This window comes from Bactrocera tryoni, chromosome 1 (assembly GCF_016617805.1).
Source record: "Bactrocera tryoni isolate S06 chromosome 1, CSIRO_BtryS06_freeze2, whole genome shotgun sequence".
In the NCBI taxonomy this organism is placed as follows: Eukaryota; Metazoa; Arthropoda; class Insecta; order Diptera; family Tephritidae; genus Bactrocera; species Bactrocera tryoni.
The window spans coordinates 54,546,455-54,568,654 of NC_052499.1; the positions used below are offsets into that span (position 1 = coordinate 54,546,455).

The 22,200-nt window shown below is 37.0% G+C and overlaps 1 protein-coding gene across 2 annotated transcripts in view; it reads right to left on the reverse strand.

Annotated features, from left to right (window-relative positions):
* Positions 1-14,894, reverse strand: part of LOC120781953 (sodium/hydrogen exchanger 9B2) — a 72,303-nt gene extending 57,409 nt beyond the window's left edge. Inside the window, exons 1-2 of one of the 2 annotated variants that reach the window (XM_040114116.1) lie at positions 14,556-14,894; positions 9,980-10,221 (exon numbers count right to left, since the gene is read on the reverse strand). In XM_040114116.1, the coding sequence (XP_039970050.1) occupies positions 9,980-10,214 (235 nt within the window). In that variant the 5' untranslated portion in view covers positions 10,215-10,221; positions 14,556-14,894. The remainder of the gene's footprint in view (positions 1-9,979; positions 10,222-14,555) is intronic. The other variant, XM_040114135.1, reaches the window with a different exon arrangement.
* Positions 14,895-22,200: the final 7,306 nt, after the last annotated feature.

Consider the following 22,200-nt stretch of genomic DNA (forward strand, 5'->3'; position numbering starts at 1 on the left):
GTGCCGTTATGTAGACGAGAGAAGGTAGAGAATGTGAAAAACCGTTGAATGAAAGACACACAAATAAACGCCCGGCAGCGGCGTTGCCAACAGCATGCAACATATTGTCGACATTTGGCTTTTGAAGTGGTGGGAGGGGAAGGGGCGTTGAGTGTTGCATGAAAAATGGCAACCACGGTATGTCAAGCGACCTTCTCTTTAGCATTTGCGGTACATTCTGACTGACTGACTGAGAGGAAAATTAATATAAGGATGTTCCACTTGCTCTTACTTATGCTGATATTTGTTTGTGTGCTTTATTATTCTTCTTGTGCTTTTGCTTATTTTGGTGCTTATATTTCTCTTGAGTTCCACTTTATTTTGGCAATTTTGTTTACCTTTATTTGTTCGAATTTTGTGTCAGCGTGTTTTAGTTTATTTTACGGAGTTCTTCTTTTATTACATCATTCGTTGTATCGTATTTTAAAATCAGTTTCGAAATAATTCCAAATGTTGTGGGCTGTTAATCGTCCGTGTTATGTGGATCCCACTTTTGTAGTCTTCGAAGTCCCATCGGGCCTATCTGGTGGTCTTAAAATTATCGTACGGTTAAATCGCTACGAAATTACTAAAAAAGTATGTGCAATATCACGTTCCAACGATGACTCAGTGAGACTTACTACAGATGAAGTCATACAGTTGAGTACAAACGAATCTCTCTAACCCATTGTACATAAACTTGTATCCAAAATTTTTGATCACTCCAATAAGCTGACTAGGCACTTAATACTTTTTCTCGAAAAGGACCACTATAACCTGTAGCCAATCAAACTGACCCATCAAAATCCGCATAAAGATTTGTACCATTTTATGGACTAAAAAAGTTCAACTGGGAGGGGTATCACAGCTTCGGTAAACGTTTTTCTTGTTATAAATATTGAAGTTTTATCTGCTTCCAAGAAAAACCTTGCCCAGATCATTTAGTTAACATAAGTTTCAGTTAACACATAGCGTGGTTCACGAACCTCTTTTCCGGAGCCGCTGCAGTTTGAACTTCGCGATCGCAGTTGGTTTTTGTCTTAGCTTAATGTGTACCGTTGAGATCACTTATGTTTTCTTTTCTCATTTTACTCGCACTTAGTGTTATACAAAAGAAAATTGCACCACAATACTTAAACCTCTCGAAATGGCTGTTGACTGAGGCTCTAATCAATATACTGCTTTTAAGGTTACACCTCAATCAGTCTCTGAGTCTCTCCGTCTAAAGTAACTTAATCTTAATTGAAGCAAAGCAACTAATTTCGAGAAATGAATGACTCAATTTGGACAGCTTCGTATGCGATTTTCATAGCGGTAAATGTGTTCAGACTTAGTGAGAACTTGGTTGGGAAACCAAAATACAACTCCGTCAATATTAAGTGCAAAGAGTGCAGTCGTCTTACCAAAGCCACATACGCCGCAGACCAAAATAAGAAAAACCATACTGGAATTTGCAACCAAACAGACTAAATCTCTTTCACAGATACATATGTATGTATGTCAGTCAATGCTTATCTGTTGCTTCATTTGCCTGCGCTGCTATTCATGCATTCAGTCCACTTATTTGGCTGTCATTTAGGTTGATTACATTCCCGTATATTCTCAGCACTTCATGCATTCGAAGGCAATTCAGCATTAAAACTGCTTCAGTACTCAATTACACATAACCTCACATTTACAAAGCGCCCAAACTGGACGCCAATGAATTTACTTGTAACTCTTTTCATGTATCCATGTGTGTGCATTGTGAGGGGGGTGCGTAAAAGGCACTTGATGAGCTACGCTTGATAATTAACTGGCTTTGGAAAGAAATTCATTCATTCGACTCGCTTCGGGCCGCTCGGAGAGGATTACGCTGACGACTGAGCTAGGGAATTGGTCTGGACAAGCATTAAAAATGCCAGCAAGTGTACACAGATTATTCATGTGCACTTCCACACACACACACACACACAGAATCTCATACTATATATGTATATACATACAGATATTTTTTACAACAACAAAAGCAACTACAACACCATATTGGCAAATATGAAACACATTTGTTGGACAAGTGAAATTGAGTTCGAAAACAAGATGATGTAATGCAATGCGATGCGATGTGATGTTGATTATCTGCGAAGCTTTCAGCATTGCTGAGCAGACCACAACACGCAGACGCATACACACATACGCATATAAATAGAGTTGTAGCGCTCCAAGTGCCCGGCCACATTGCCACAGTACAACAATCCCACTTTGCCACTCAACTTTGCCTTTGGGTTTTCCACTTCTGCGCTTTAATGCAACATTTCAGTGCATTACATTCCTCTGGCCAGCGAGTTAGGGTTGAATTAAGATGAGCGAGCGAGCTCTTTTACAGGATTAGCAAATGCAAGGACTTAAGTAAGTGGTGGCATCAAGTGCAGCTGTGCTGTATTGCGTTCTCTGTGTTAGTGGAATGAAAGTTTATATGCGATCAGATGAGAGAACTTTAAATTCAGTCCAATGAAAATGGAAGTTCGGCATAGTAGAAAGATATGTTCTCTTCTCCAATTACATGGACGCTTGGGGCCACTTATATGGAAGCAAATATTTAATGGGTACGCTGAGTTAAAATGTCAGACAGTTACACTTCGCACAAAGTGAGTGCTTCAGAGTAAGTAGCAAGTGATGAGAGCGTACCAGACTGGCGCAGAGAGAATAACAGCGACATCAGCTCTATTTCCACTGATCACTAAGAATACTATTTCCACTGATCACTAAGAATACTGTTAGAGCTGATGGCGCTGTTATTCTCCCTGTGAGAGTCTTATACTCTCGCTTCACATAACCGCACAAAAAATAATCAATCGGTGTTACTTCGCACGATCTGGGATGCCACACCATAAGCCCACGATGCGAAATAATGCACTCACCAACAGTTTCCTTTTATAAATTGATTCTTTCTTTGGCTGAGTGACATTTGGAACCAATGACCGCACGCATCAAAATCCTCCATTGACTGTAGCATTATGGTTGTCTTCATTTTTGAGAATGTAACGGCTTTATTTGGTTAACGTACGCATTCAACCAAAAGAGAGCATAATCACTGAACAAAATTGTGTGGAGCATTCATTGAACGTTAAACCTGCTTGATCGTCGCTGCAAAATCTTCCATGAAGTTAATGGGCACACGGCGATGTCGGATGGACTCATTGGGGTTATTTTGGATAATCTGCTCCACAGCAGCAATAACACTTGTCCGCGGCCGCGAAACCGATCCATGGCTACTAGAATCATCGACTCTGCTAGCCGCGATGAGTAATAAATTTGGTAACGTTGTTCCGGAGTAAATATATTCATTTTGCAATAGCCAACCATACTGTACAAATGAATATATTAAATTTATTTTGGAAATTCTCTACTTTCGGCTGCAATTAACTAAGAATATCAATATACTTGTTTTAATAGAAGCTTATAGCCGTGTTTATAGATTAATTTTTTCATTCATCCTTTCGACTTTTTTATTTTACCCTGAACAGGGTATATTAAGTTTGTCACGAAGTTTGTAACACCCGGAAGGAATCGTCGGAGACCCTATAAAGTATATATATAAATGATCAGTATGTCGAGCTAAGTCGATTTAGCCATGTCCGTCCGTCTGTCTGTCTGTATATATACGAACTAGTCCCTCAGTTTTTAAGATATCATTTTGCAAACGTTATTTTCTCTTCAAGAAGCTGCTCATTTGTCGGAACGGCCGATATCGGACCACTATAACATATAGCTGCCATACAAACTGAACGATCGGAATCAAATGCTTGTATGGACAACTTTCACATTTGACAAGATATATTCACGAAATTTGGTATATATTATTTCCGAAGAAATTGATCAGATCCGTTGACTATAGCATATAGCTTTCATACAAACTGAACACATAGTTACTAACAGAAATGCATCTGTGAAGGGTATTTACCATCGTTGCAACCGAAGTTAACGTTTTTTCTTGCTTTTTATTAACATTAAAAGTCTTATACTTTGTGACCTACTGGCAAAATCCCAGAACTTTTAAGCTCATATACTTAGGTATATTCGACAGAAACCATTTTTCATGCGTTTGGAACAGTTGACGTTATCAACATGAGATGACTTTAAATATATTATTCCATAATATTTATAGTTTCCAAAACCCAACGCAAGAAATAAATTGATGATTTTCTTCAACCTTTTTCTTGCAATCTTTTTGAATAAAGCTGTAAGGCTTTTAACTAGGCAAATGATCGCAGGAACGTTCGCCATTAAATGATAAATCTGCTAAAATAAAAGCGATGAAAGCGATGAAAGCGATGAAAGCTTGGGTAAAACATTCGTAAAAAGGCTTTAGATAAAGACTGCTATTTTGAACATAACGTCAGATCTTTTTTAACTGGATTTCATATCATTTTATTTTTAAACATTTAGTGGTTAGTTTTTATCATTTTCTTCATTGAATAACATTTAAATACGAGTGTTTACAGAATATTATGCACAATAATATTCACTTGCATCGTAAAAACTTACGCTCAAAACTATTATTTATATTGCACTGTTGGGATACTTACAAACACTTTCGCATACATGAAAATCATATGCCAAAACTTTTTGAATGCAAAAGCAATAATGGAAAATACCACAGCGCATCTCTCTCATCACATAGTACAACAAATTGTGATATGAAAGCCTGTGTAAAGTGGATGCAACTCATTAAACATTTTTGGTGCTTCATAAATATAAGTGGATGTGTTAAAATTATAATAATTTTTAATTGTGCTTTTCACCAGTTACTGTTAAACTGTTAAGGTACAAAAAGTGGGCACTCAATGAGTTACCTGTGTGAGCATATAGTTAAGTAAAACTATAACATGTTTTCAATAAAAAGGACGGGAAAATGTTATAAATATGGTTTGGCAGCGGTTTTAAAAACTGAGAAGTATCTAATAAAAACTACGTTATTGATTTAGATAAACCTTTTGAGGTTCAGCTAGAGTCAGAAGCGTTGATCTCATGATAAAGATCTCCAGATGATTACCATAAATAATCTCTTCACGGGTTAATGTTTATGGAGACACCACCTCACGGTTTTCCATGAGTTATGAAGGAAACCACCAACAAAGTATAAAAAAAGATAGTCACAAAACGTACTGGTATCTGGCAATACACCCATGGCCCTCGACACCAATATAATGGAGTTTGTGCCAGAAAAAAAAAACACCGAATATATGTCAAATACCCAGGGGATAGCAAAATCAGTGAAGTTATAAAAAACGATAAAAAACGTTAACTTCGGCTGCACCGAAGCTAATATACCCTTCACAGATGCATTTCTTTTAGTAACTATGTGTTCAGTTTGTATGGAAGCTATATGCTATAGTCAACCGATCTGATCAATTTCTTCGGAGATTATATTGTTACCTTAAGCAGTAATCCATGCCAAATTTCATGAAGATACCACGTCAAATGCGAAAGTTTTCCATACAAGCCCTTGATTTCGATCGTTCGGTTTGTATGGCAGCTATATGCTATAGTTAACCGATCTGAACAATTTCTTCTGATATTACATTATTTCTATAAACAATAACTCATACCGAATTTCGTGAAGATATGTCGTCAAATGAGGAAGTTTCCCAGGCAAGCATTTGATTCCGATCATTCAGTTTGTATGGCAGCTATATGCTATAGTAATCCGATCTAAACAATTTCTTCGGAGATTACATTATTATCTTAGAAAATAACCTGCGCCAACTTTTGTGAAAATACATTGTGAACTGTGAAAGTTTTCCATACAAGAACTTGATTCCGATTGTTCAGTTTGTATGACAGCTATACGCTATTGTTAACCGATCTGATCTATTTCTTCGGAGATTACATTGTTGCTTTAGGAAATAATATATACCAAATTTCGTGAATATATCTTGTCAAATGTAAAAGTTTTCCATACAAGCATTTGATTCCGATCGTTCAGTTCGTATGGCAGCTATATGTTATAATGGTCCGATATCGGCCATTCCGACAAATGAGCAGCTTCCTGAAGAAAAAATGACGTTTGCAAAATTTCAAAACGATATCTTGAAAACTGAAGGACTAGTTCGTATATATACAGACAGACAGACAGACAGACAGACGGACAGACAGACGGACATGGCTAAATCGACACATCTCGACATACTGATCATTTATATATATACTTTATAGGGTCTCCGATCCTTCTTTCTTGGTGTTACAAACTTCGTGACAAACTTAGATCATCTCTACAGAAAGATAAAAAGAAAATATATAACCAAATTTTATCAATTCTTAGCATGATTCTAAAAGAGCTTACTTTAAGGCTATATCCATGATTAAGTATAATGAGTTTGAAATTTTTGGTTCCTTAGAACCCTTATGACGACTAATTGAAATATTTGTGATCTCAAGAAAGGCGGCGATAAATTGAATGCCAGTGAACGAGAATGTAGTCTGAGCTCAATTCAGCCTTCCGAACCTAGCCAATACTTACTTAGAATAATTCATTAATACTTTACCGCAGATAATTGTAATTCCGATGATATTGCATAATTCCTCAAAATTACACCAAAGAAGCCTACAAGGTACTGGAAAGTCCAGTAGACACAAATGCTAATTTCCTAAAAAAATGTTGTTTAAGATAGTTGATTATCCAAAACGGACTTTGTGCGGTTATTTTAGCTTGATGTCTACAAATCTGTGGAGCTTTCATAATACCGTAGTGTGTTTAAATCGGCAGAGAAATGAACATTTGGATACAAAAGATGGGAACCCACAAAACAACCTGATAACAAATGGTTAGGTTAGGTTATGCCGTGCACCAAACCGAACGTAGGATCCCTATAGTTCTCTGCGATATCCAAAGCACCTAGATGTGGATCCCCATCCTCCCCTGATCCTCCCCTGAAAGAAGACCAATTCAATAAGAATACATTAATGTCGCCAGACATATTTTAGGGCCAGCGATAGATAGATGTTCATATGGAACCAATACTCCAACAAAGCAAAATTCTTAATTAATATGTGACCAATAAAATAAGCCGGATATTCAAACTACGACAATATTAATATACTATGAAGAAGTTAGGGAAGCTACAGGACACAAAAAAGATAAATTAGCGCCAAGACCCGATGAACTATCAACTCGGTCGCTAAATTTCAGGCAGATTTTTAAGTATGGTAACAAAAAGTCATTAGAAACTACAGAACAGAACCAGAACAGTCCAACTTATTTATCATTCGACGTTCAGTAGCTTATTGTGATTAAAGGATGGTCCTTGCTAGGCAAGTCAGATAAACCAATGCAATTGAAAAAACATATAGAAAAAGATTTGGTCTCATTTAATGTCTATGGTAGAACGAAGCATCTTCTAAGGCTCGAAGTGATGACTGAGGCGGACCATAGTTATTTGGTCGGTTATAGCATCAAACAATAATAAGTATTTGTATCGAAGTACCTAATCTTAGCAGACCTTGGTTGACGACTAGCCTCTGTGCGATTTTTATATGCTTTTGACTTAGAACGTAAGAAATCTACTGAACTACTTGCTCTTAGAAGACTTCGTCTTGCCGCAATAGCAGCTATTAATGGAAATTGTTCAATAGGCATTCGTGATGTAAGACTAAAAACTCAGACGGACGCAAACTACCAAATTTGTGTGGAAGAAGGTGATTCAAGGAGACATGGCCGAAAGTGACATTACCGCTAACAAATTTGCGATCGACGCAAAGCGTTTCGTCGAGTTATGAGGGTTACTTATAAACTGTGAGATCTTTTAATCTAACCTAATCTACACTTCACAGTAGTGCTATTCCTTAGGTGGCAAAATATATGAACATATATACAACCGTTTGTATTCTCCAAAACTGCATATCCACAACTCACTTTCCTATCTGTTGTTTTTTCTCTGTGAAATTCTCTTTATACTCGTACTACCACCGTGTTACGGTCTAAGCGCACAACTCTACCTTGCAGCTGGCAGAGGCTGTCTTAGCCCTTTGGTGTGGCTGCCAAAACTGACAGCGCCTAATGCCGCGCACCCACCTTCTGCTCAGCAGTGCTCAGTAATAATTATGTCGGTGCTAAGGCACAAGTCTCAGCGGCTCAAATATGAACGAAGACAAGGAGCCAACACATAGCGGAGCTGGAGCACAGTCAGAGCGTGTTAAATTCCTGGAGATAAACTGGCATGTAGGATTGCATAAGCCGAAGCTGCAACTAAAGCCAAAGCTCCAACTCTGTATGCAGAACGCAAAGCCAGTCCAAACCAAGCAAGTCATTGTAAACGAAAGTGGAAGAGTGTGTTTGTGTGCTTATGTGTGAGTGCGCTGAACGGAAAGCATGTTGTCAGCGATGCAGATTTGTTTGGCAAGGATTCCGCTTATCCTACTACGAAACGCTGCAGACAGAAGATAGTGTTGAAGCATGGAAAATACCTTTTGCTGTAGTAAAAATAAAAAAATAACAACAACAAGAACGAAGTGCAAATGCTATTTGTACGTGTGTGTGTATGCTTGTATTGACTCTGGCTCCGCCGTTGAGGCAGCCGCCATGGCGACCACCAGAACAATCGGCCGGAAATGCAAGTCATAGAGTAAGCAGTTGCGGTCTTAGCTGCAAATGTTTGCAAGCAATTTTGTTGGCATAAGACTATTTACTTAACAATACACACACGCACACACAAACACTGGGATATGTGTGTGGATTTGTGCCTGTTTGCTTCCGCAGTCAATTCATGCATGCCACAATTTACACTTGAGTTTTATGGTGCACACACACACACACATTCACGCCCATAGCCGCAAAGGTTGCCGCCACTCACAGTCAACAAGCGCCTAAAAGCCGACTATGTTTTTGTTTAGACGGGACGTATTACATGTGAAGAAAGCTTAGCGAATTCCGGTTGCAGCTTGCAGTTTTTCTTACATTTCAATAGTTGGTCTACTCCTCTTCTTCTTTTTACATATATTTATTTACAAACACACATACAAGCATATAAATTCCGTTTTCGTATGGCACATAAAATGTGTTGAATGCTTGTTTTCGCGTTTTTTTTTGCCGAGATTTGATTGAGATAGATTTTTTTGTTGTCATCAGCATATTATTCGTTTTACTACGTATGGTATAGTTGGCTGCAACAAAGTGGAGACTGCGGAATTTGCCATTTAATATTAATTTATATATGTACATATGTATGTATGTATATTGCATCACTAAAGTATTAAAAAACGTATCTTATATAAATTATAAATTTGTCTAATATAAATTTAAAAGTTCCTTTTAAACTAATTTTCTTGTATATCAATATGTTGTCCGATCTCTTTTTTATTTTATACCAATTTAAAAATTATACCAGTTTTAATTTATAGCAGTTTTTTTCATGCCAGTTTGTTTGACTCAAGCTTTGCATTAGTAACTGGTATAAATAGAAACTGGTATAAAATTATAAAGACCACAAGATTCGCCATCAAACTGATGTTCGCAACTAATGCAAATTTCGAGTCAAACAAACTGGTATAAATAAAAACTGGTATCATTTATATATGGTATAAACTGGTATGAAATTAAATAGAGATAGAAAAACATATGAATACGACGATACTCACACCCAAAAATTTATAGACTTTTTACAGCGAGTGTTAAATAAAAATTTTCAAATAAAAATTTAAATTAGTTTTATAAATATCACTTAAAGCTTCCAAATACTATTATCTAAAGTATATGCTCTTCAATAGTTTCATTTGTCACTTCAATTAGTGAGCTTAGCAAATACCACAATGTCAATAATACTCATTAATGATGTTATCTCTCTAATTGTGAAAGCGAATACGCCGAAATATTTTTTTTAAGTTTGAGCAAACTAACTGGTTCAAATTTAAACAGGTTTTAAATAATTCACTTACGCTCTTTATACTTCAATTATACATAAATAAGAATAAAAAAGGAACTTACCACTTTTTAAAGCAGTGTCCACATCCGATTCTTTTTCCTCTAAGTACTGTTTCACTTCTGGAAATTGTTTGGCTGAGCTGGTCACCGCATCACCATCAACATTAACTTCCGCCCTATCTACTCCTCCCTGTTGTGGCAATATTATAATATTTTTTAGCGGTTCCCCAGCTAGTTGATCGCTTTGCGCTAATAAGGGGACAGCTTCCGACTTATCTCTCGGCGGTTTTGGTTCCATTTATTTGCTGAAAATATAGAATAGTACTCAATAATATTGTTATATTGTTAGAAATGAAGAAACGTTATAATTAAAAAGAAATCAGTTTAAAATTTAATAAAATATTTAAAATTAAATCTCGCAACAAAGTTGCTAAGGAGAGTGTTATAGTTTTGTTCACATAACGGTTGTTTGTAAGTCCTAAAACTAAAAGAGTCAGATATAGGGTTATATATACCAAAGTGATCACGGTGACGAGTAGAGTTGAAATCCGGATGTCTGTCTGTCCGTCCGTCCGTCTGTATGTCCGTCTGTCCGTCCGTGCAAGCTGTAACTTGAGTAAAAATTGAGATATCATGATGAAACTTGGTACACGTATTCCTTGGCTTCATAAGAAGGTTACGTTCGAAGATGGGCAAAATCGGCCTACTGCCACGTCCACAAAATGCCGGAAACCGAAAACCTATAAAGTGTCATAACTAAGCCATAAATAAAGATATTAAAGTCAAATTTGGCACAAAGGATAGCATTAGTGAGAGGCATATTTGGACGTAATTTTTCTGGAAAAGTGGGCGTGGCCCCGCCCCCTACTAAGTTTTTTGTACATATCTCGGAAGCTACTACAGCTGTGTCAACCAAACTCTATAGAATCATTTCCTTCAGGCATTTCCATATACAGTTCAAAAATGGAAGAAATCGGAAAATAACCACGCCCACCTCCCATACAAAGGTTATGTTGAAAATCACTAAAAGTGCGTTAACCGACTAACAAAAACGTCAGAAACACTAAATTTTACGGAAGAAATGGCAGAAGGAAGCTGCACCCTGGCTTTTTTTAAAAACTAAAAATGGGCGTGGCGTCGCTCACTTATGGACCAAAAACCATATCTCGGGAACTACTAGACCGATTTCAATGAAATTCGGTATGTAATATTTTCTTATCACCCTGATGTCATGAACGAAATATGGGTGAAATCGGTTCACAACCACGCCTTCTTCCAATATAACGCTATTTCGAGTTCCATCTGATGCCTTCTCTGTATAATACGAGTATATACATTAGGAACCAATGATGATAGCGGAATAAAACTTTACAAAAATACGGTATTTGAAAAATATGTAAATGACGTATAATGAAATCTCGATTATCACTTTATCATGCGAGAGTATAAAATGTTCGGTGACACCCGAACTTAGCCTTTCCTTACTTGTTTTCTTGTAGTATCAAGACTTGGATTTAATTAAGTACTTTCGAAAAAGTTTTGAAATTCATACAACTGTTTTAATACATGGCCATCACTGTATTGCAATTTTTAATTTTTTTAAGTAAACTTTTTTATCTTCAAACGGAAAATTAAATTTTGATTTCATCAGGCCGAAGTAGGCGATCAATTGTATTATGGTTAGGTTAGGTTAGGTTAGGTTAGGTTAGGTTGATTGGTAATGAGGTCGCTAATGTTGTTGTTGTAACGGTTATCTAATCCCCGTTTGGGTACTAATGTTTAGGTTTGGTAAGGTTCAGATAATTTGTCAACGAGGTTATGTAAGGGTAAGCCCACGAAAAGTGCTGTTTTGACGGGGTCGGACCAAAAGGAGAGTGCTATCAGATAGCTGGACATGCAAAGAGGTAATAGGGTCATGCGAAGACTCCTTGTATGCTGGACATATATTTGGTATATCGGGGTCGATTCTGGATAAGTAGGAGTTTAACCTGCAACAGTATCCAGAACGAAGGAACGCAAAGCTTACGCTAGATTCTCGTGGCAACTCTCTGCAATGAGTAGTGGTGTGACATCAAGTTCACCATTCATTGAGAGGAGTTGGTGAATGTGTTAATAGCTCCACTATGAATGGCGGAATTTGCCGGAATTTTTTTTTGTCCGAAGTCTAGTCGGCGTACTGTGCAATGTCGTCGACGTAGTTAAAGAAAACCTCTTGATGTGCCTCCTCCTACTCCGCTTCTAGCAGGCGACCGTAGGGATGGTTCCTACGAAAAAACCCCCGCAGAAAATGCTTGGAAAGGAGTTCCTTAAGCGGGAGCATGCGAGCCGCACTGTTTGTGTTTGATCGGAGACCTCAAAAAAAATACCGCTATAGTTCGGCGTGCAATGTTCTGGCATATCTGAGACTTCTTCGTATGCATTTCCCTACATCCAGGCGACCGTATTGGTGCGGCATAGTTAAGGATTTGCCTTCCGATTGACTTGTATGTTATCAACAATGTTTTTTTGTCTTTTCCCATGTGCTGCCGGCTAGCGGCTTGAGGATTTTGTTGCGGCTTTGTACTTTGGCAATAATCGCAGTCGTATGAAGAGTGAAGGAGCACGGGCCATCTATTGCTACGCCGAAAATCTTAGGGTTTTTGACAGTCAAGGTTTTAACATCTTCGATTGCATTATTAAGGTCAAGTCTGTGCACCTTCGTCCATTTTGTGTTTTGCTAATTGCAACGAAGAAGCGAGAAAGTACGGAGATATAGCCGTTTTCTTTTATGCACATCCCATCGATTCCATTGTCTGAGGCCTTTATTATGAAATGATCAGAGTCCGAGATAGAAATTACCTCTTGTAATTGAGGGAGTTTTGAAATGTAGAAATTAAACAGTTAAGGGGAGAGAACACCACCATGCTGAACCTCTAGTTTAATTCTTCATATTTGTAATTGTTCCCTTGAAATAAGGATGATTTCCGACCGTTCAGGGTGTTCATCGTCTACCTTTTAAGCCCGATGTTCGATGTTCTCTAGTAGCTTTGTATAATTGATTGTATCATAGGCTTATTACAAGTCCAACGCTACGAGGATCATTCTCTCTCTAATCTAGGCATTTAAGACGCTAAGTATTAAGATGGTGCTATGCAATTCGCAAAGCCAAGCTGGTGGTTTGCTAGACTCAGGTAATGAGTGAATGTGTTTTCACTGCCGGGGGAAGGAGAGTTATCGAATCACAGGGATTTTCATGGGGCAAAGTGTCGCGTTCAGCGATTCTTCTAACCGATAAGAAGCGAGCGGTAACCGAAAGGTGACCACCTTTGCGAGTTTGACGTTCACCAACGATTACGACCATAGGAATGGGTAGTACGGTGAAGGACTGATCAGAATGGGAGTTTGAACTCCTATAGATCGTAGAAATCTGTTGGCAACATGGAACCACGTAACTTATAGTCCATGATATGGTAGTGAGGTCAAGCACTCTTTGACTAGTTTTAAGCTCACTGTCAGCGAACTCGAGGCCTGTATAGCAGATCTGTTTTCGGAATGGATGCATACCTCTCTAAAAGAAGCCACACTTCGACGAAGTATATCAGCTTTTACCTTAATGGCTGACACTTCTGCTTGAAAGACTCTATAGTAGTCTGGCAGTTCGAAGCAAGAGATGGTTGAGAGCCCCAAAATTCGAAAACGCTCACTGAGCATCTCCACATTTCACCTAAGTATCTGGAATGAATTAGCAATGTACGGGTAACACAACTCCTAGCTTTTAAGGGTTAGTATTGGAATTATTTCATTAGAGTAAAGTAAGAACTTTGGGTAATGTATTATACCATATTATAAAATTCGAATGAACTGACGAAAAAACTTCTCTTTCACGTATTTTAATACGAAGCTATGTTAATATCTATCGGAAACATTTTGGAAGCAACCAAATTGGTAGATTGTTGGGCGGTTTCAATACCATAAATCCACGACTCGTCAACAGTAGTGATGCGTAGAGTCCGCAGCTGAGTTATCAAGCATGTCTTTTATGACCTTTATTCGACGTCGTTTATGCAAAAGATTCAGGTTTGTACGATTTTAGCATTGACACATTTCATACTAGAAACTTTAACCAAAACATTAACCAATATATTTTCAGTCAGTCCACAAAAGATGCAGATATATCCGAAACAACAACAATAGCTCACAAATTTTCTTCAGCAAAAAATCATACAAATCTTCAATTAAACAGACTTCTTTTTTCATTAGTAAATGAAAGTGAAAAAGTAAACAATTCTAACCAAAACCTTATAAGGAATAATAAATTACTCTAAATATCTGTTACTCAAACTACTGATAAACTAGTTAGTAAAACAAAGTTAGTTTAGTTAGCAATGCAAACAGGAGACGCGCATTCTGCATTGAGCGGAACCGCTGAGTTGGCCAGTGTCAACACGTCAAATGTCACTCACTCAACTCTGAGTGCTGCATTAAACGTCACACGCGTTGAACAGCCGATCATTTCATTACGGGCAGTCAGAGTGGAGAGGCGCGCAAACAAACAATTTGAGCACAAAATTTTAGGTAATAAATAAGAGAAAACGCTAAAAACACGTGTTGTTATTGGTATATAGTGGTTAATTGAACTAAGATATTTGTCAATACATACCTCAGGGCACTTTGGTCGGATATATAGAATTTCGATTTGTATAAAAATTTTAACACAACAAAACTGCACTTTAATTACAACAAAAGCAATGCGGAATAACTGTGTATAATCCGCTCACCGCGTTATCACCGTCTTCACTCGAGTGGAAAAATAAAACGTTTTCTTAAAGAAAATCACAGCGCAAAAATTTTGTCTACTCTGCTGATATAGCAAGCGTTCGCTTACATAAAAATAAATATTTATTTATGTATATGTATGTATATATGTATGTTTAAACATATGTACACATGTGAGTACTGAACTCTTGTGAATGAACGCGCCGCACCGGTTTTGCTCACTGGTGGAAATCATATGAGTGTTCTTGCGTTGCTTGCGTACGCTTTTTAATCAATAAAATGTAACTCAAAACAAAAAATCATTAAACAAAAAAAAAAAATTTGCAATTAATGTATATTCCTTCATAAAGAGCGCGCCAAAGGCGATGAGCGCAGTGCGGATGACTTTTCGAACAGTAACAACGGGGGCGTAGTGCATTTAGCGCGTTCGTTGTGCACAAAATCTCAGATGTCAATATTTGAAAATTTCGAAAAAGTTGAAAATCCGAACAAAAGTTAAATTCTTCGCATATTTATTATTTCAATCTTAAAGTTATTCCAAATAAAATATATCGTAATATCATATATAATATATGTATGTATAATATAATATCATTAATAATAATTTTACAAAAAACCTAACTTCACTACTAACGCTTACCGTCTCTCTTCTCTTTCTACAAACAATTATTATTTGATATTTGCACAAGTATTTTGTTATTCTATTCTCGTTTCTTGAAAAAAATCCAGTCTATAGCATTACCCTTTCACAATATTTTCACTGAATATGCTTCTATATAAAAAAGTTTTAAAACTGCTATTTTAACTCGTCTCAGAGGTCACTTACGCCCTTCACGGTTTGACTAATTAATAGCCGATTACATATTCCTATTAACATGCGACTGCAACTTAAGTAAATAAACAAAGAATTTGTTGCCCACTCGAGTATATAAGAAATAAGTATGTAGAAGTGCTCGAGAGTGGTTTCTCCTAGACTCAATTAAGGTGACCAGAGTTAGTAAGAAAAGCAATTACACTAAATACTAGAAAGTACTTCGTTTCTGATGCATATGGGACCACAACTGGTACATTTCATTAAGTTTCTTTTTTTCGAAAACAAAATTAAAAGCAATTCCTTCACTAGTTTCTGTATTTTTTTGATCGAATTTTGATATCAAATACGATAGCCTCAGCCAAAGAGAAATAGTTATTTGGTCTAAATGAGTAAAAGAGTTAAGTGATGATCTAAGCTTATGACAAATTGTTGGTATACATTCTACGCTAGACCGGCAAAACTTGTGTTTTGTTTCTAAATTACAACATTTTAGAATATTCGCGTCATTATAATATTCATGAAAAAAATATGTTCATCCATCACTTTTGCTTTTTTAACAAATGAAACTCTGTGTATTTCATAATAGCGTCCTAATGTAGAATGAATGTCGAATTTTTGTTCACAAAAGATGACTGTGAGTCTTTAAAATATATTACAGCGTTATTTATAAATTGCAAATTGTTCTGTCTTCTGTCTGTCTTCAATACCGAAGTTTGGTATAAAATAATTTCTAAAGTAGGCGAGAGTCTCTCTCATGCTGTCAATGACTTGCACTTTCGCTCTTTTGTATTTAAGCAAAGGATGTACAAATATAGACTTCCACTTATAAAGAAAAAACAGTACCTTAAACTTGATTGCCATCATTTTAGGCAGTGTTCATACATTGTGTCCTAACGTGAGGCATTCAAAGATGGCGAGGTAAAGCAAAATCTATCAAAGGCACAGTGGTTTTCAAAAAATTAAATCGCCAATTTTTCTAGAATGAATATCTAGAGCATTTTGAGACAATAGTGGTTGTCGTATAAGTCCTAATTTTTGAAAGTCATCAGTAGCGTTTCGATTGTTTAACCCACTATCGATCAGCCAGCATTGTTTCAGAAATTATTTTTAGCAGGTAAAGTTGATTTTTCAGAGTCAAAAAATCTTTAAGAAACTTTACGTAATTTATAAAAGCCCAATTATTTTTGTTCGGATATAACCGTGTAAACGGTGTCTACGCCAGTAAAGAAGAAGAATCATTGTTCCAAAGCTGTTAACGAAAAGGGAGACTGAACTATTCGCAGTTATCTAAGAATAAATCTGGTCACTTTGACGTCAATAAAACTATTGCAACACATATCTATATATGTTACATACTCGCTCAATCACTACCAAACCACTCAACTTCATAGAAAGGCACTCAACTGGCATGAAAAACACTCAAATCATCCGAATGAGCAAGTTAACGCAGACCACAATTTCATTGCATACCTTTAGGCGTCATATAAAATAATTGCGTTTCCATTTAATGTGTTTTAGCAAGACCAGATGTGGTGTTTATTAGACTGTTAACCGATTTAAATGTAAAACATGCGCTAATCCTAAAAATGAACTAATGCCCATCAAAATACCTTATTGCTTACTAATGCAACGACAGTAATAAATATAAAATTATTCAATTAAATAATGTTGTTATTTATTTAATTTCAATTTGCGAGCACTCAGCTTGTCTTTACAATAATATATATTCCGTATTTTTCTTTTGTTTTTGTGAAATCCCTCACTCATACTTTTGGAATATGAAAATTTAAAAACCGCTGTCTATTAATTCTCGCACCCGCAACACCACAAACGCGGCGAATAATGTACGCACACACACACAACACTTCACACAAAAGCAACTAAAGCTCGACAGAGTACTTACTACACGCCGCTGTCACAGCCGCCACCATGGCACACATACACATGTTCAGCAATATTTCGCTGATCAAGCAAAATATTGATTACAAAAAGGAAATGCGAAAAATGTTGCACAGTGCAGCGGGCAGAACGCCATTTTTTCCAATATGCTTTCCATATAATCACCGTTAATTGAAAAAACCGTGGCCGCATAGAGTAAAATATGTCGACATATAAATATTTTTGGGCAGGCAAGCTGCCGCTAAAAAATAAGAAATGTTAAAAATTTAAACAAAAAAAAGGAATGCCATAAACATTTTATAAGCCGCCAAGCGTTGCACGGATCTCGCCACACAAGCGTCCAGCATTATAATGGAGAGATTTTTTTTTACTTTGTGGAAAATCTGCAAGCGATGTCATTTTTAAAATTATGTAAATAGAACTTTTTTACAGCGAGTACGCAGTTTTTCGCTGGCAGTGTACATGTGGCACTGGTTTATTAAGAGAATATTGCCATTGCTGATTGAAATACGCAATTTTTTGCAGTGGCAACATTATTGCGTTTAATTTGGAAAATAAAAACTCTTTTCAAGTGGTGACGCAAATTTATTTATTGAAAATATTAAAACACATTTAACATGCAAATACAACGGTGCTTTGTGCACAGTTGCTTTATTTTAATATTTTTTCGGGGATTCCAGTTCTTTTTCTGGCATTTCAGTTGTTCTTCTGACAAATACATATGATACTAGACAGAGATATGTTTTCGACTCACGGAAAATAAAGCTTTTAGAACAGCTTTTGTAAAAAGTGTCAGCGGCAAAAGTGTTTGTCGAAAAAATAATTTTTTTAGGTGGTTGATGCAAAACCTTATGAAAATTCATGTCCAAAGCCAGAGCCCGGACTTAAAGCAACTGAGTCCTTACCGCCGACCTAGTGGCGACCTTCCATGTCTTTAATAGGACAAAGACGTCTGAGACATTACTCTTACAGCTATGTATTTCTGCAAAATGTCACTCTTGCATACTGAGGCACAGCGCAAGTTCTACATTTCTTGTCATCTGTGCTGTGCTTTGGCGAGTCCTGAAAATTTGTTTTTCACTGCCAACCTACGTCTTGCAGGCCTTTCACTATTCGCCATCTGGGAGCCCGGCTGAATTTAACAATTGAGATTTTTTGTTTAACGGTTTATGTTGTAGCGTTCTTCATCGCTCTATTGCCTCCCTCCGATGGATAGGTGTTCTATCGAGACAGTTTCTTAGGGGTTGTGGATGCATGTTTCGCACTGAGCACTAGCCGCTCTGCTGCCGGAGTGAACACACTCCTGAAAGAAACTGCGCTTCTACTGATATCTTAATTGCAGGCGCTGCTGTCTGACTACTATAGTATTCCGGTAGCCTAAAGTTAAGCTTGACGGAAAGCTCCTTACAGAAGACTACTCCTCCAACCTTCCCTCCCAGCTCACTACACTTTTTCCCCAGCTAAGTCCCTTCCACATATTCCTTTTTGGTATGTGAGCAGAGCAACCACCCCCAGGAATAGATTCAGCAACGAAATGGTCAAAGCTTTCAAGAATGCAATTCAAGGAGCAGAGAATTTCAGCGTGAGTCTGTATGCAATCATTCATATACCCAGCAACTCTTAAGCGCCTCTTAACCTAGGTAGCTCAAATAGTTGATACATATATTAGCAATATATGCAATAATACTTAGTTCCCAACCGACATTACTTAACGAGACTAACTTATGACCTAAAACGGGAAATGCCATGGTTTCTCTAAATCACCCTTCTTAATGCAAATTGATTTTCTACAAAGTAATTTTATTTTTCTCCCCATTTTGCATTTACGGTTACCATTTCAGTTGCCGGATTAGAGAACAAAAACAAATCTAATTAATCATCGAAGCCGTTTTATTGTTTTTCAAAATATTCTCCATTAAAATCTACATAATTTTGCAATTCTCGAAGCACTTTTGCCAATCTGATCATGGTACCTCCAAAATATGCATTCTGAATGCATCAACCTCCTGCTAAGGTGTCGAAAAACGTTGCCCTTGACGCTCGTGAATAAAATTAAGCCACTCGGTGCCAAGTCAGGACTATATGGTGTCATCTTCAAATCATTGTTTGAGGGCACAAAAATGCCATTGTTTCAGTCGAGGTGTAAGAACTCGCATTGTCGTCGTGAAAAGTGATCCGTCTTCGGTGGTTAGCTTTCCTGATTTCTTGAAGGACAACTAGCAACAAAATGTTATGTATCACAGAGAATTTTCTTTATTGTGTTTGTCTAGTGGTTTGTTTGTGATGAGACCAATTTTTTTAAAAAAGCAGGCAGATTTAATTCGGTTCATCTGGAAACAACCATACAGTTCCTGCTAATTATTTTCGGGCTCATACATGTAAGTCAACGATTCATCACCTGTCACTATGTTACAGACGTGTTTCGAAGCACCTCTATCATATTCCTTAACATTTCTCTCAATCAGTGAACACGATGTTAATTCAGCGATGGACAGATTGTGGGGAATCAAATATTTAGGTAATATTGAACTTGTGCTGGTTCTACTAATACCGATATTTGTCCCAACCTCAGCCAAGGTTACATGACGATCTTACAAAAACAGTTTGTGCCCAGCATCAATAGTTTCTTAATAACAACAAGTTTTGAACCACTTTCATGAATTCGACTCGGAGACGAATTTGCCACACTGTCGATAAACACAGGTCCTTAACAAAGCTTCAATGCCTAAAACTATTCTCGGACTCACCAGTGTAAATTACTATATCTTGAGTTCAGTACATTAGTATATATGTAGGTGATGTCGACTGCCAATAACGGGTCTCATTTTTCAATATATTCGTCTCTCTCTGATATTAGCAAGCCCTGTTTTAGATTTTACACCTTATTCCCATTAAATATAAATTCCGTGTGTGTAACCTTACTGGGTATTGTTGAGGGTCTTTTTTCATATTTATGAATTTTTAAATATGAACCTGAAAAATTTCAAACATAAATATCAGACGGCCAGTCTTGCTGTTTAAGCAAAAACATCAATTGGTACACAATGTTATGGTGACGCTGTTCGATCCTCTAATGACCATAGTCTGAAGATAACTCATTGCCATCCATCATGATATTATAAAGTGATTCGCAGCTATAACCATTACAAATCAGCGTGGTAAAAGGCAGTCAAAAAGCAAAATAAAACAAAAAATGTATATCAAATTTTCCGTACACTCGCACTTAAACTTCCATACCCCTTTGACCTCACAATTGAAATTGCGTAAATAGCACACTCAGCTCGTCTGATTATTTCTGTCCAAACTCGGTACACTTTCAAATCCAACAATTCTCGAATGTCAATTCATTTCACTTGCTTTCACTTTCCATTTGTTGCCAGTAAAAGAACAAACAATTTGAGCGCTGCTTCTGCTTCCGAAGACCTCGAACATTTGAACATTTTAATTCAGCTGTCCTAAATCGGTAGACACAACGCCCAAGTAGTTCCATACCACTCCCAGCGTGCACTTACACACATATACATACACATTTACTATACATTCAAGTATTTGTGTGCTTGTATGCGCAATTGTGTGTGAGTGTTATTTTCGTCCACTTGCACCTCCACCTAAATGTCACTGGAAATGAGCAGCCCAAACGGCAGCAGTTACGAGAAAAACAGCAGAGAAGACATGCAGCCAATTGCCTGACAGGCAGTTCAACGGAAACCAAGACGCTAACTCATAGTAGCAATCGTCGAATAATTCACTTTTTCCCCCAATATTACTGCTACGCCATGCAAGTGATTTCCCTTTTTTCCGCTCTTTCTTTTTTTGCGAATTCTTCCCCAATTCATCTTCGCTCGTATTTTCTACTTTCTGTTTTCTTCGCAAAATATGGTAGCATATTTTATTTTTATATCCTTTTCACTCCCTCTTTCTCTCTTCCGTTCCTCACTTTTGTTAGAGGCGATATAGTTTGGTTTATTTTCTGCGCTCTTTCTATATAAAAGCACTTGGTACGTTCGCAATTACATTTTGCTCCGAAAATATTCACATTGACAGCTGAAATTCTAGCATGTCAACTTGCATTTCGAACAAATCCATTTTTATCTAATTTGCTGATATTTCTATTGAAACGCTGAGTTCTTAAATTAATTAGAGATATTGTTAGTAGCGAAAGCAGGTCGTGAAAAGTTAAAGAAACATTCTGGAAGTGAATTTTATACGCTTTTCAAAAATCGGATACAAATGAAATGATTTCTCTACGGTGAGGTTTTCATTTGAACTTCATTATTTTAATTGAAATGATTAGTTTTGCGCAGTAAACGCTTTATAAAGAGTCATGACCATTAGAAAATTTTTTCAAGACAAACGATGATCACAGCAATGGCAGTCTACATGTTTCGAGGCTCTTATTTTAGTGCTGAGGCTCATAACTTTGTAGATAATATCGCCTCCAGAGAGCAGTATAAATTTCGAAATGTGTGAGTAAATTATACTCTCTTGCCAAATAAATAGATGTTATAAAATTTGTTCAGTACAGAAAACTTTAGGATGACATATGCGCTTCTGGGATGTAGGACTAACTTTGAAAGTTATCACTTTGAAAATAAAACCTGCTATTGCCTGTCGACCTCCTACTTACCTTTACCTATACAGCATATTGAGCATAAGATAAAAGAGTTGCAATACTCTCGACTACACCGGTGGTCCCAAAACAAAAACCGGATCGGTTCAGCTGTGAGCAAAAAATTGTGAAAAAGTGGGCGTGGTCCAGCATCTAATAAGTTTTATGTATATATCCCCTAAGCTACTAAAGCTGCAATAACCAAAT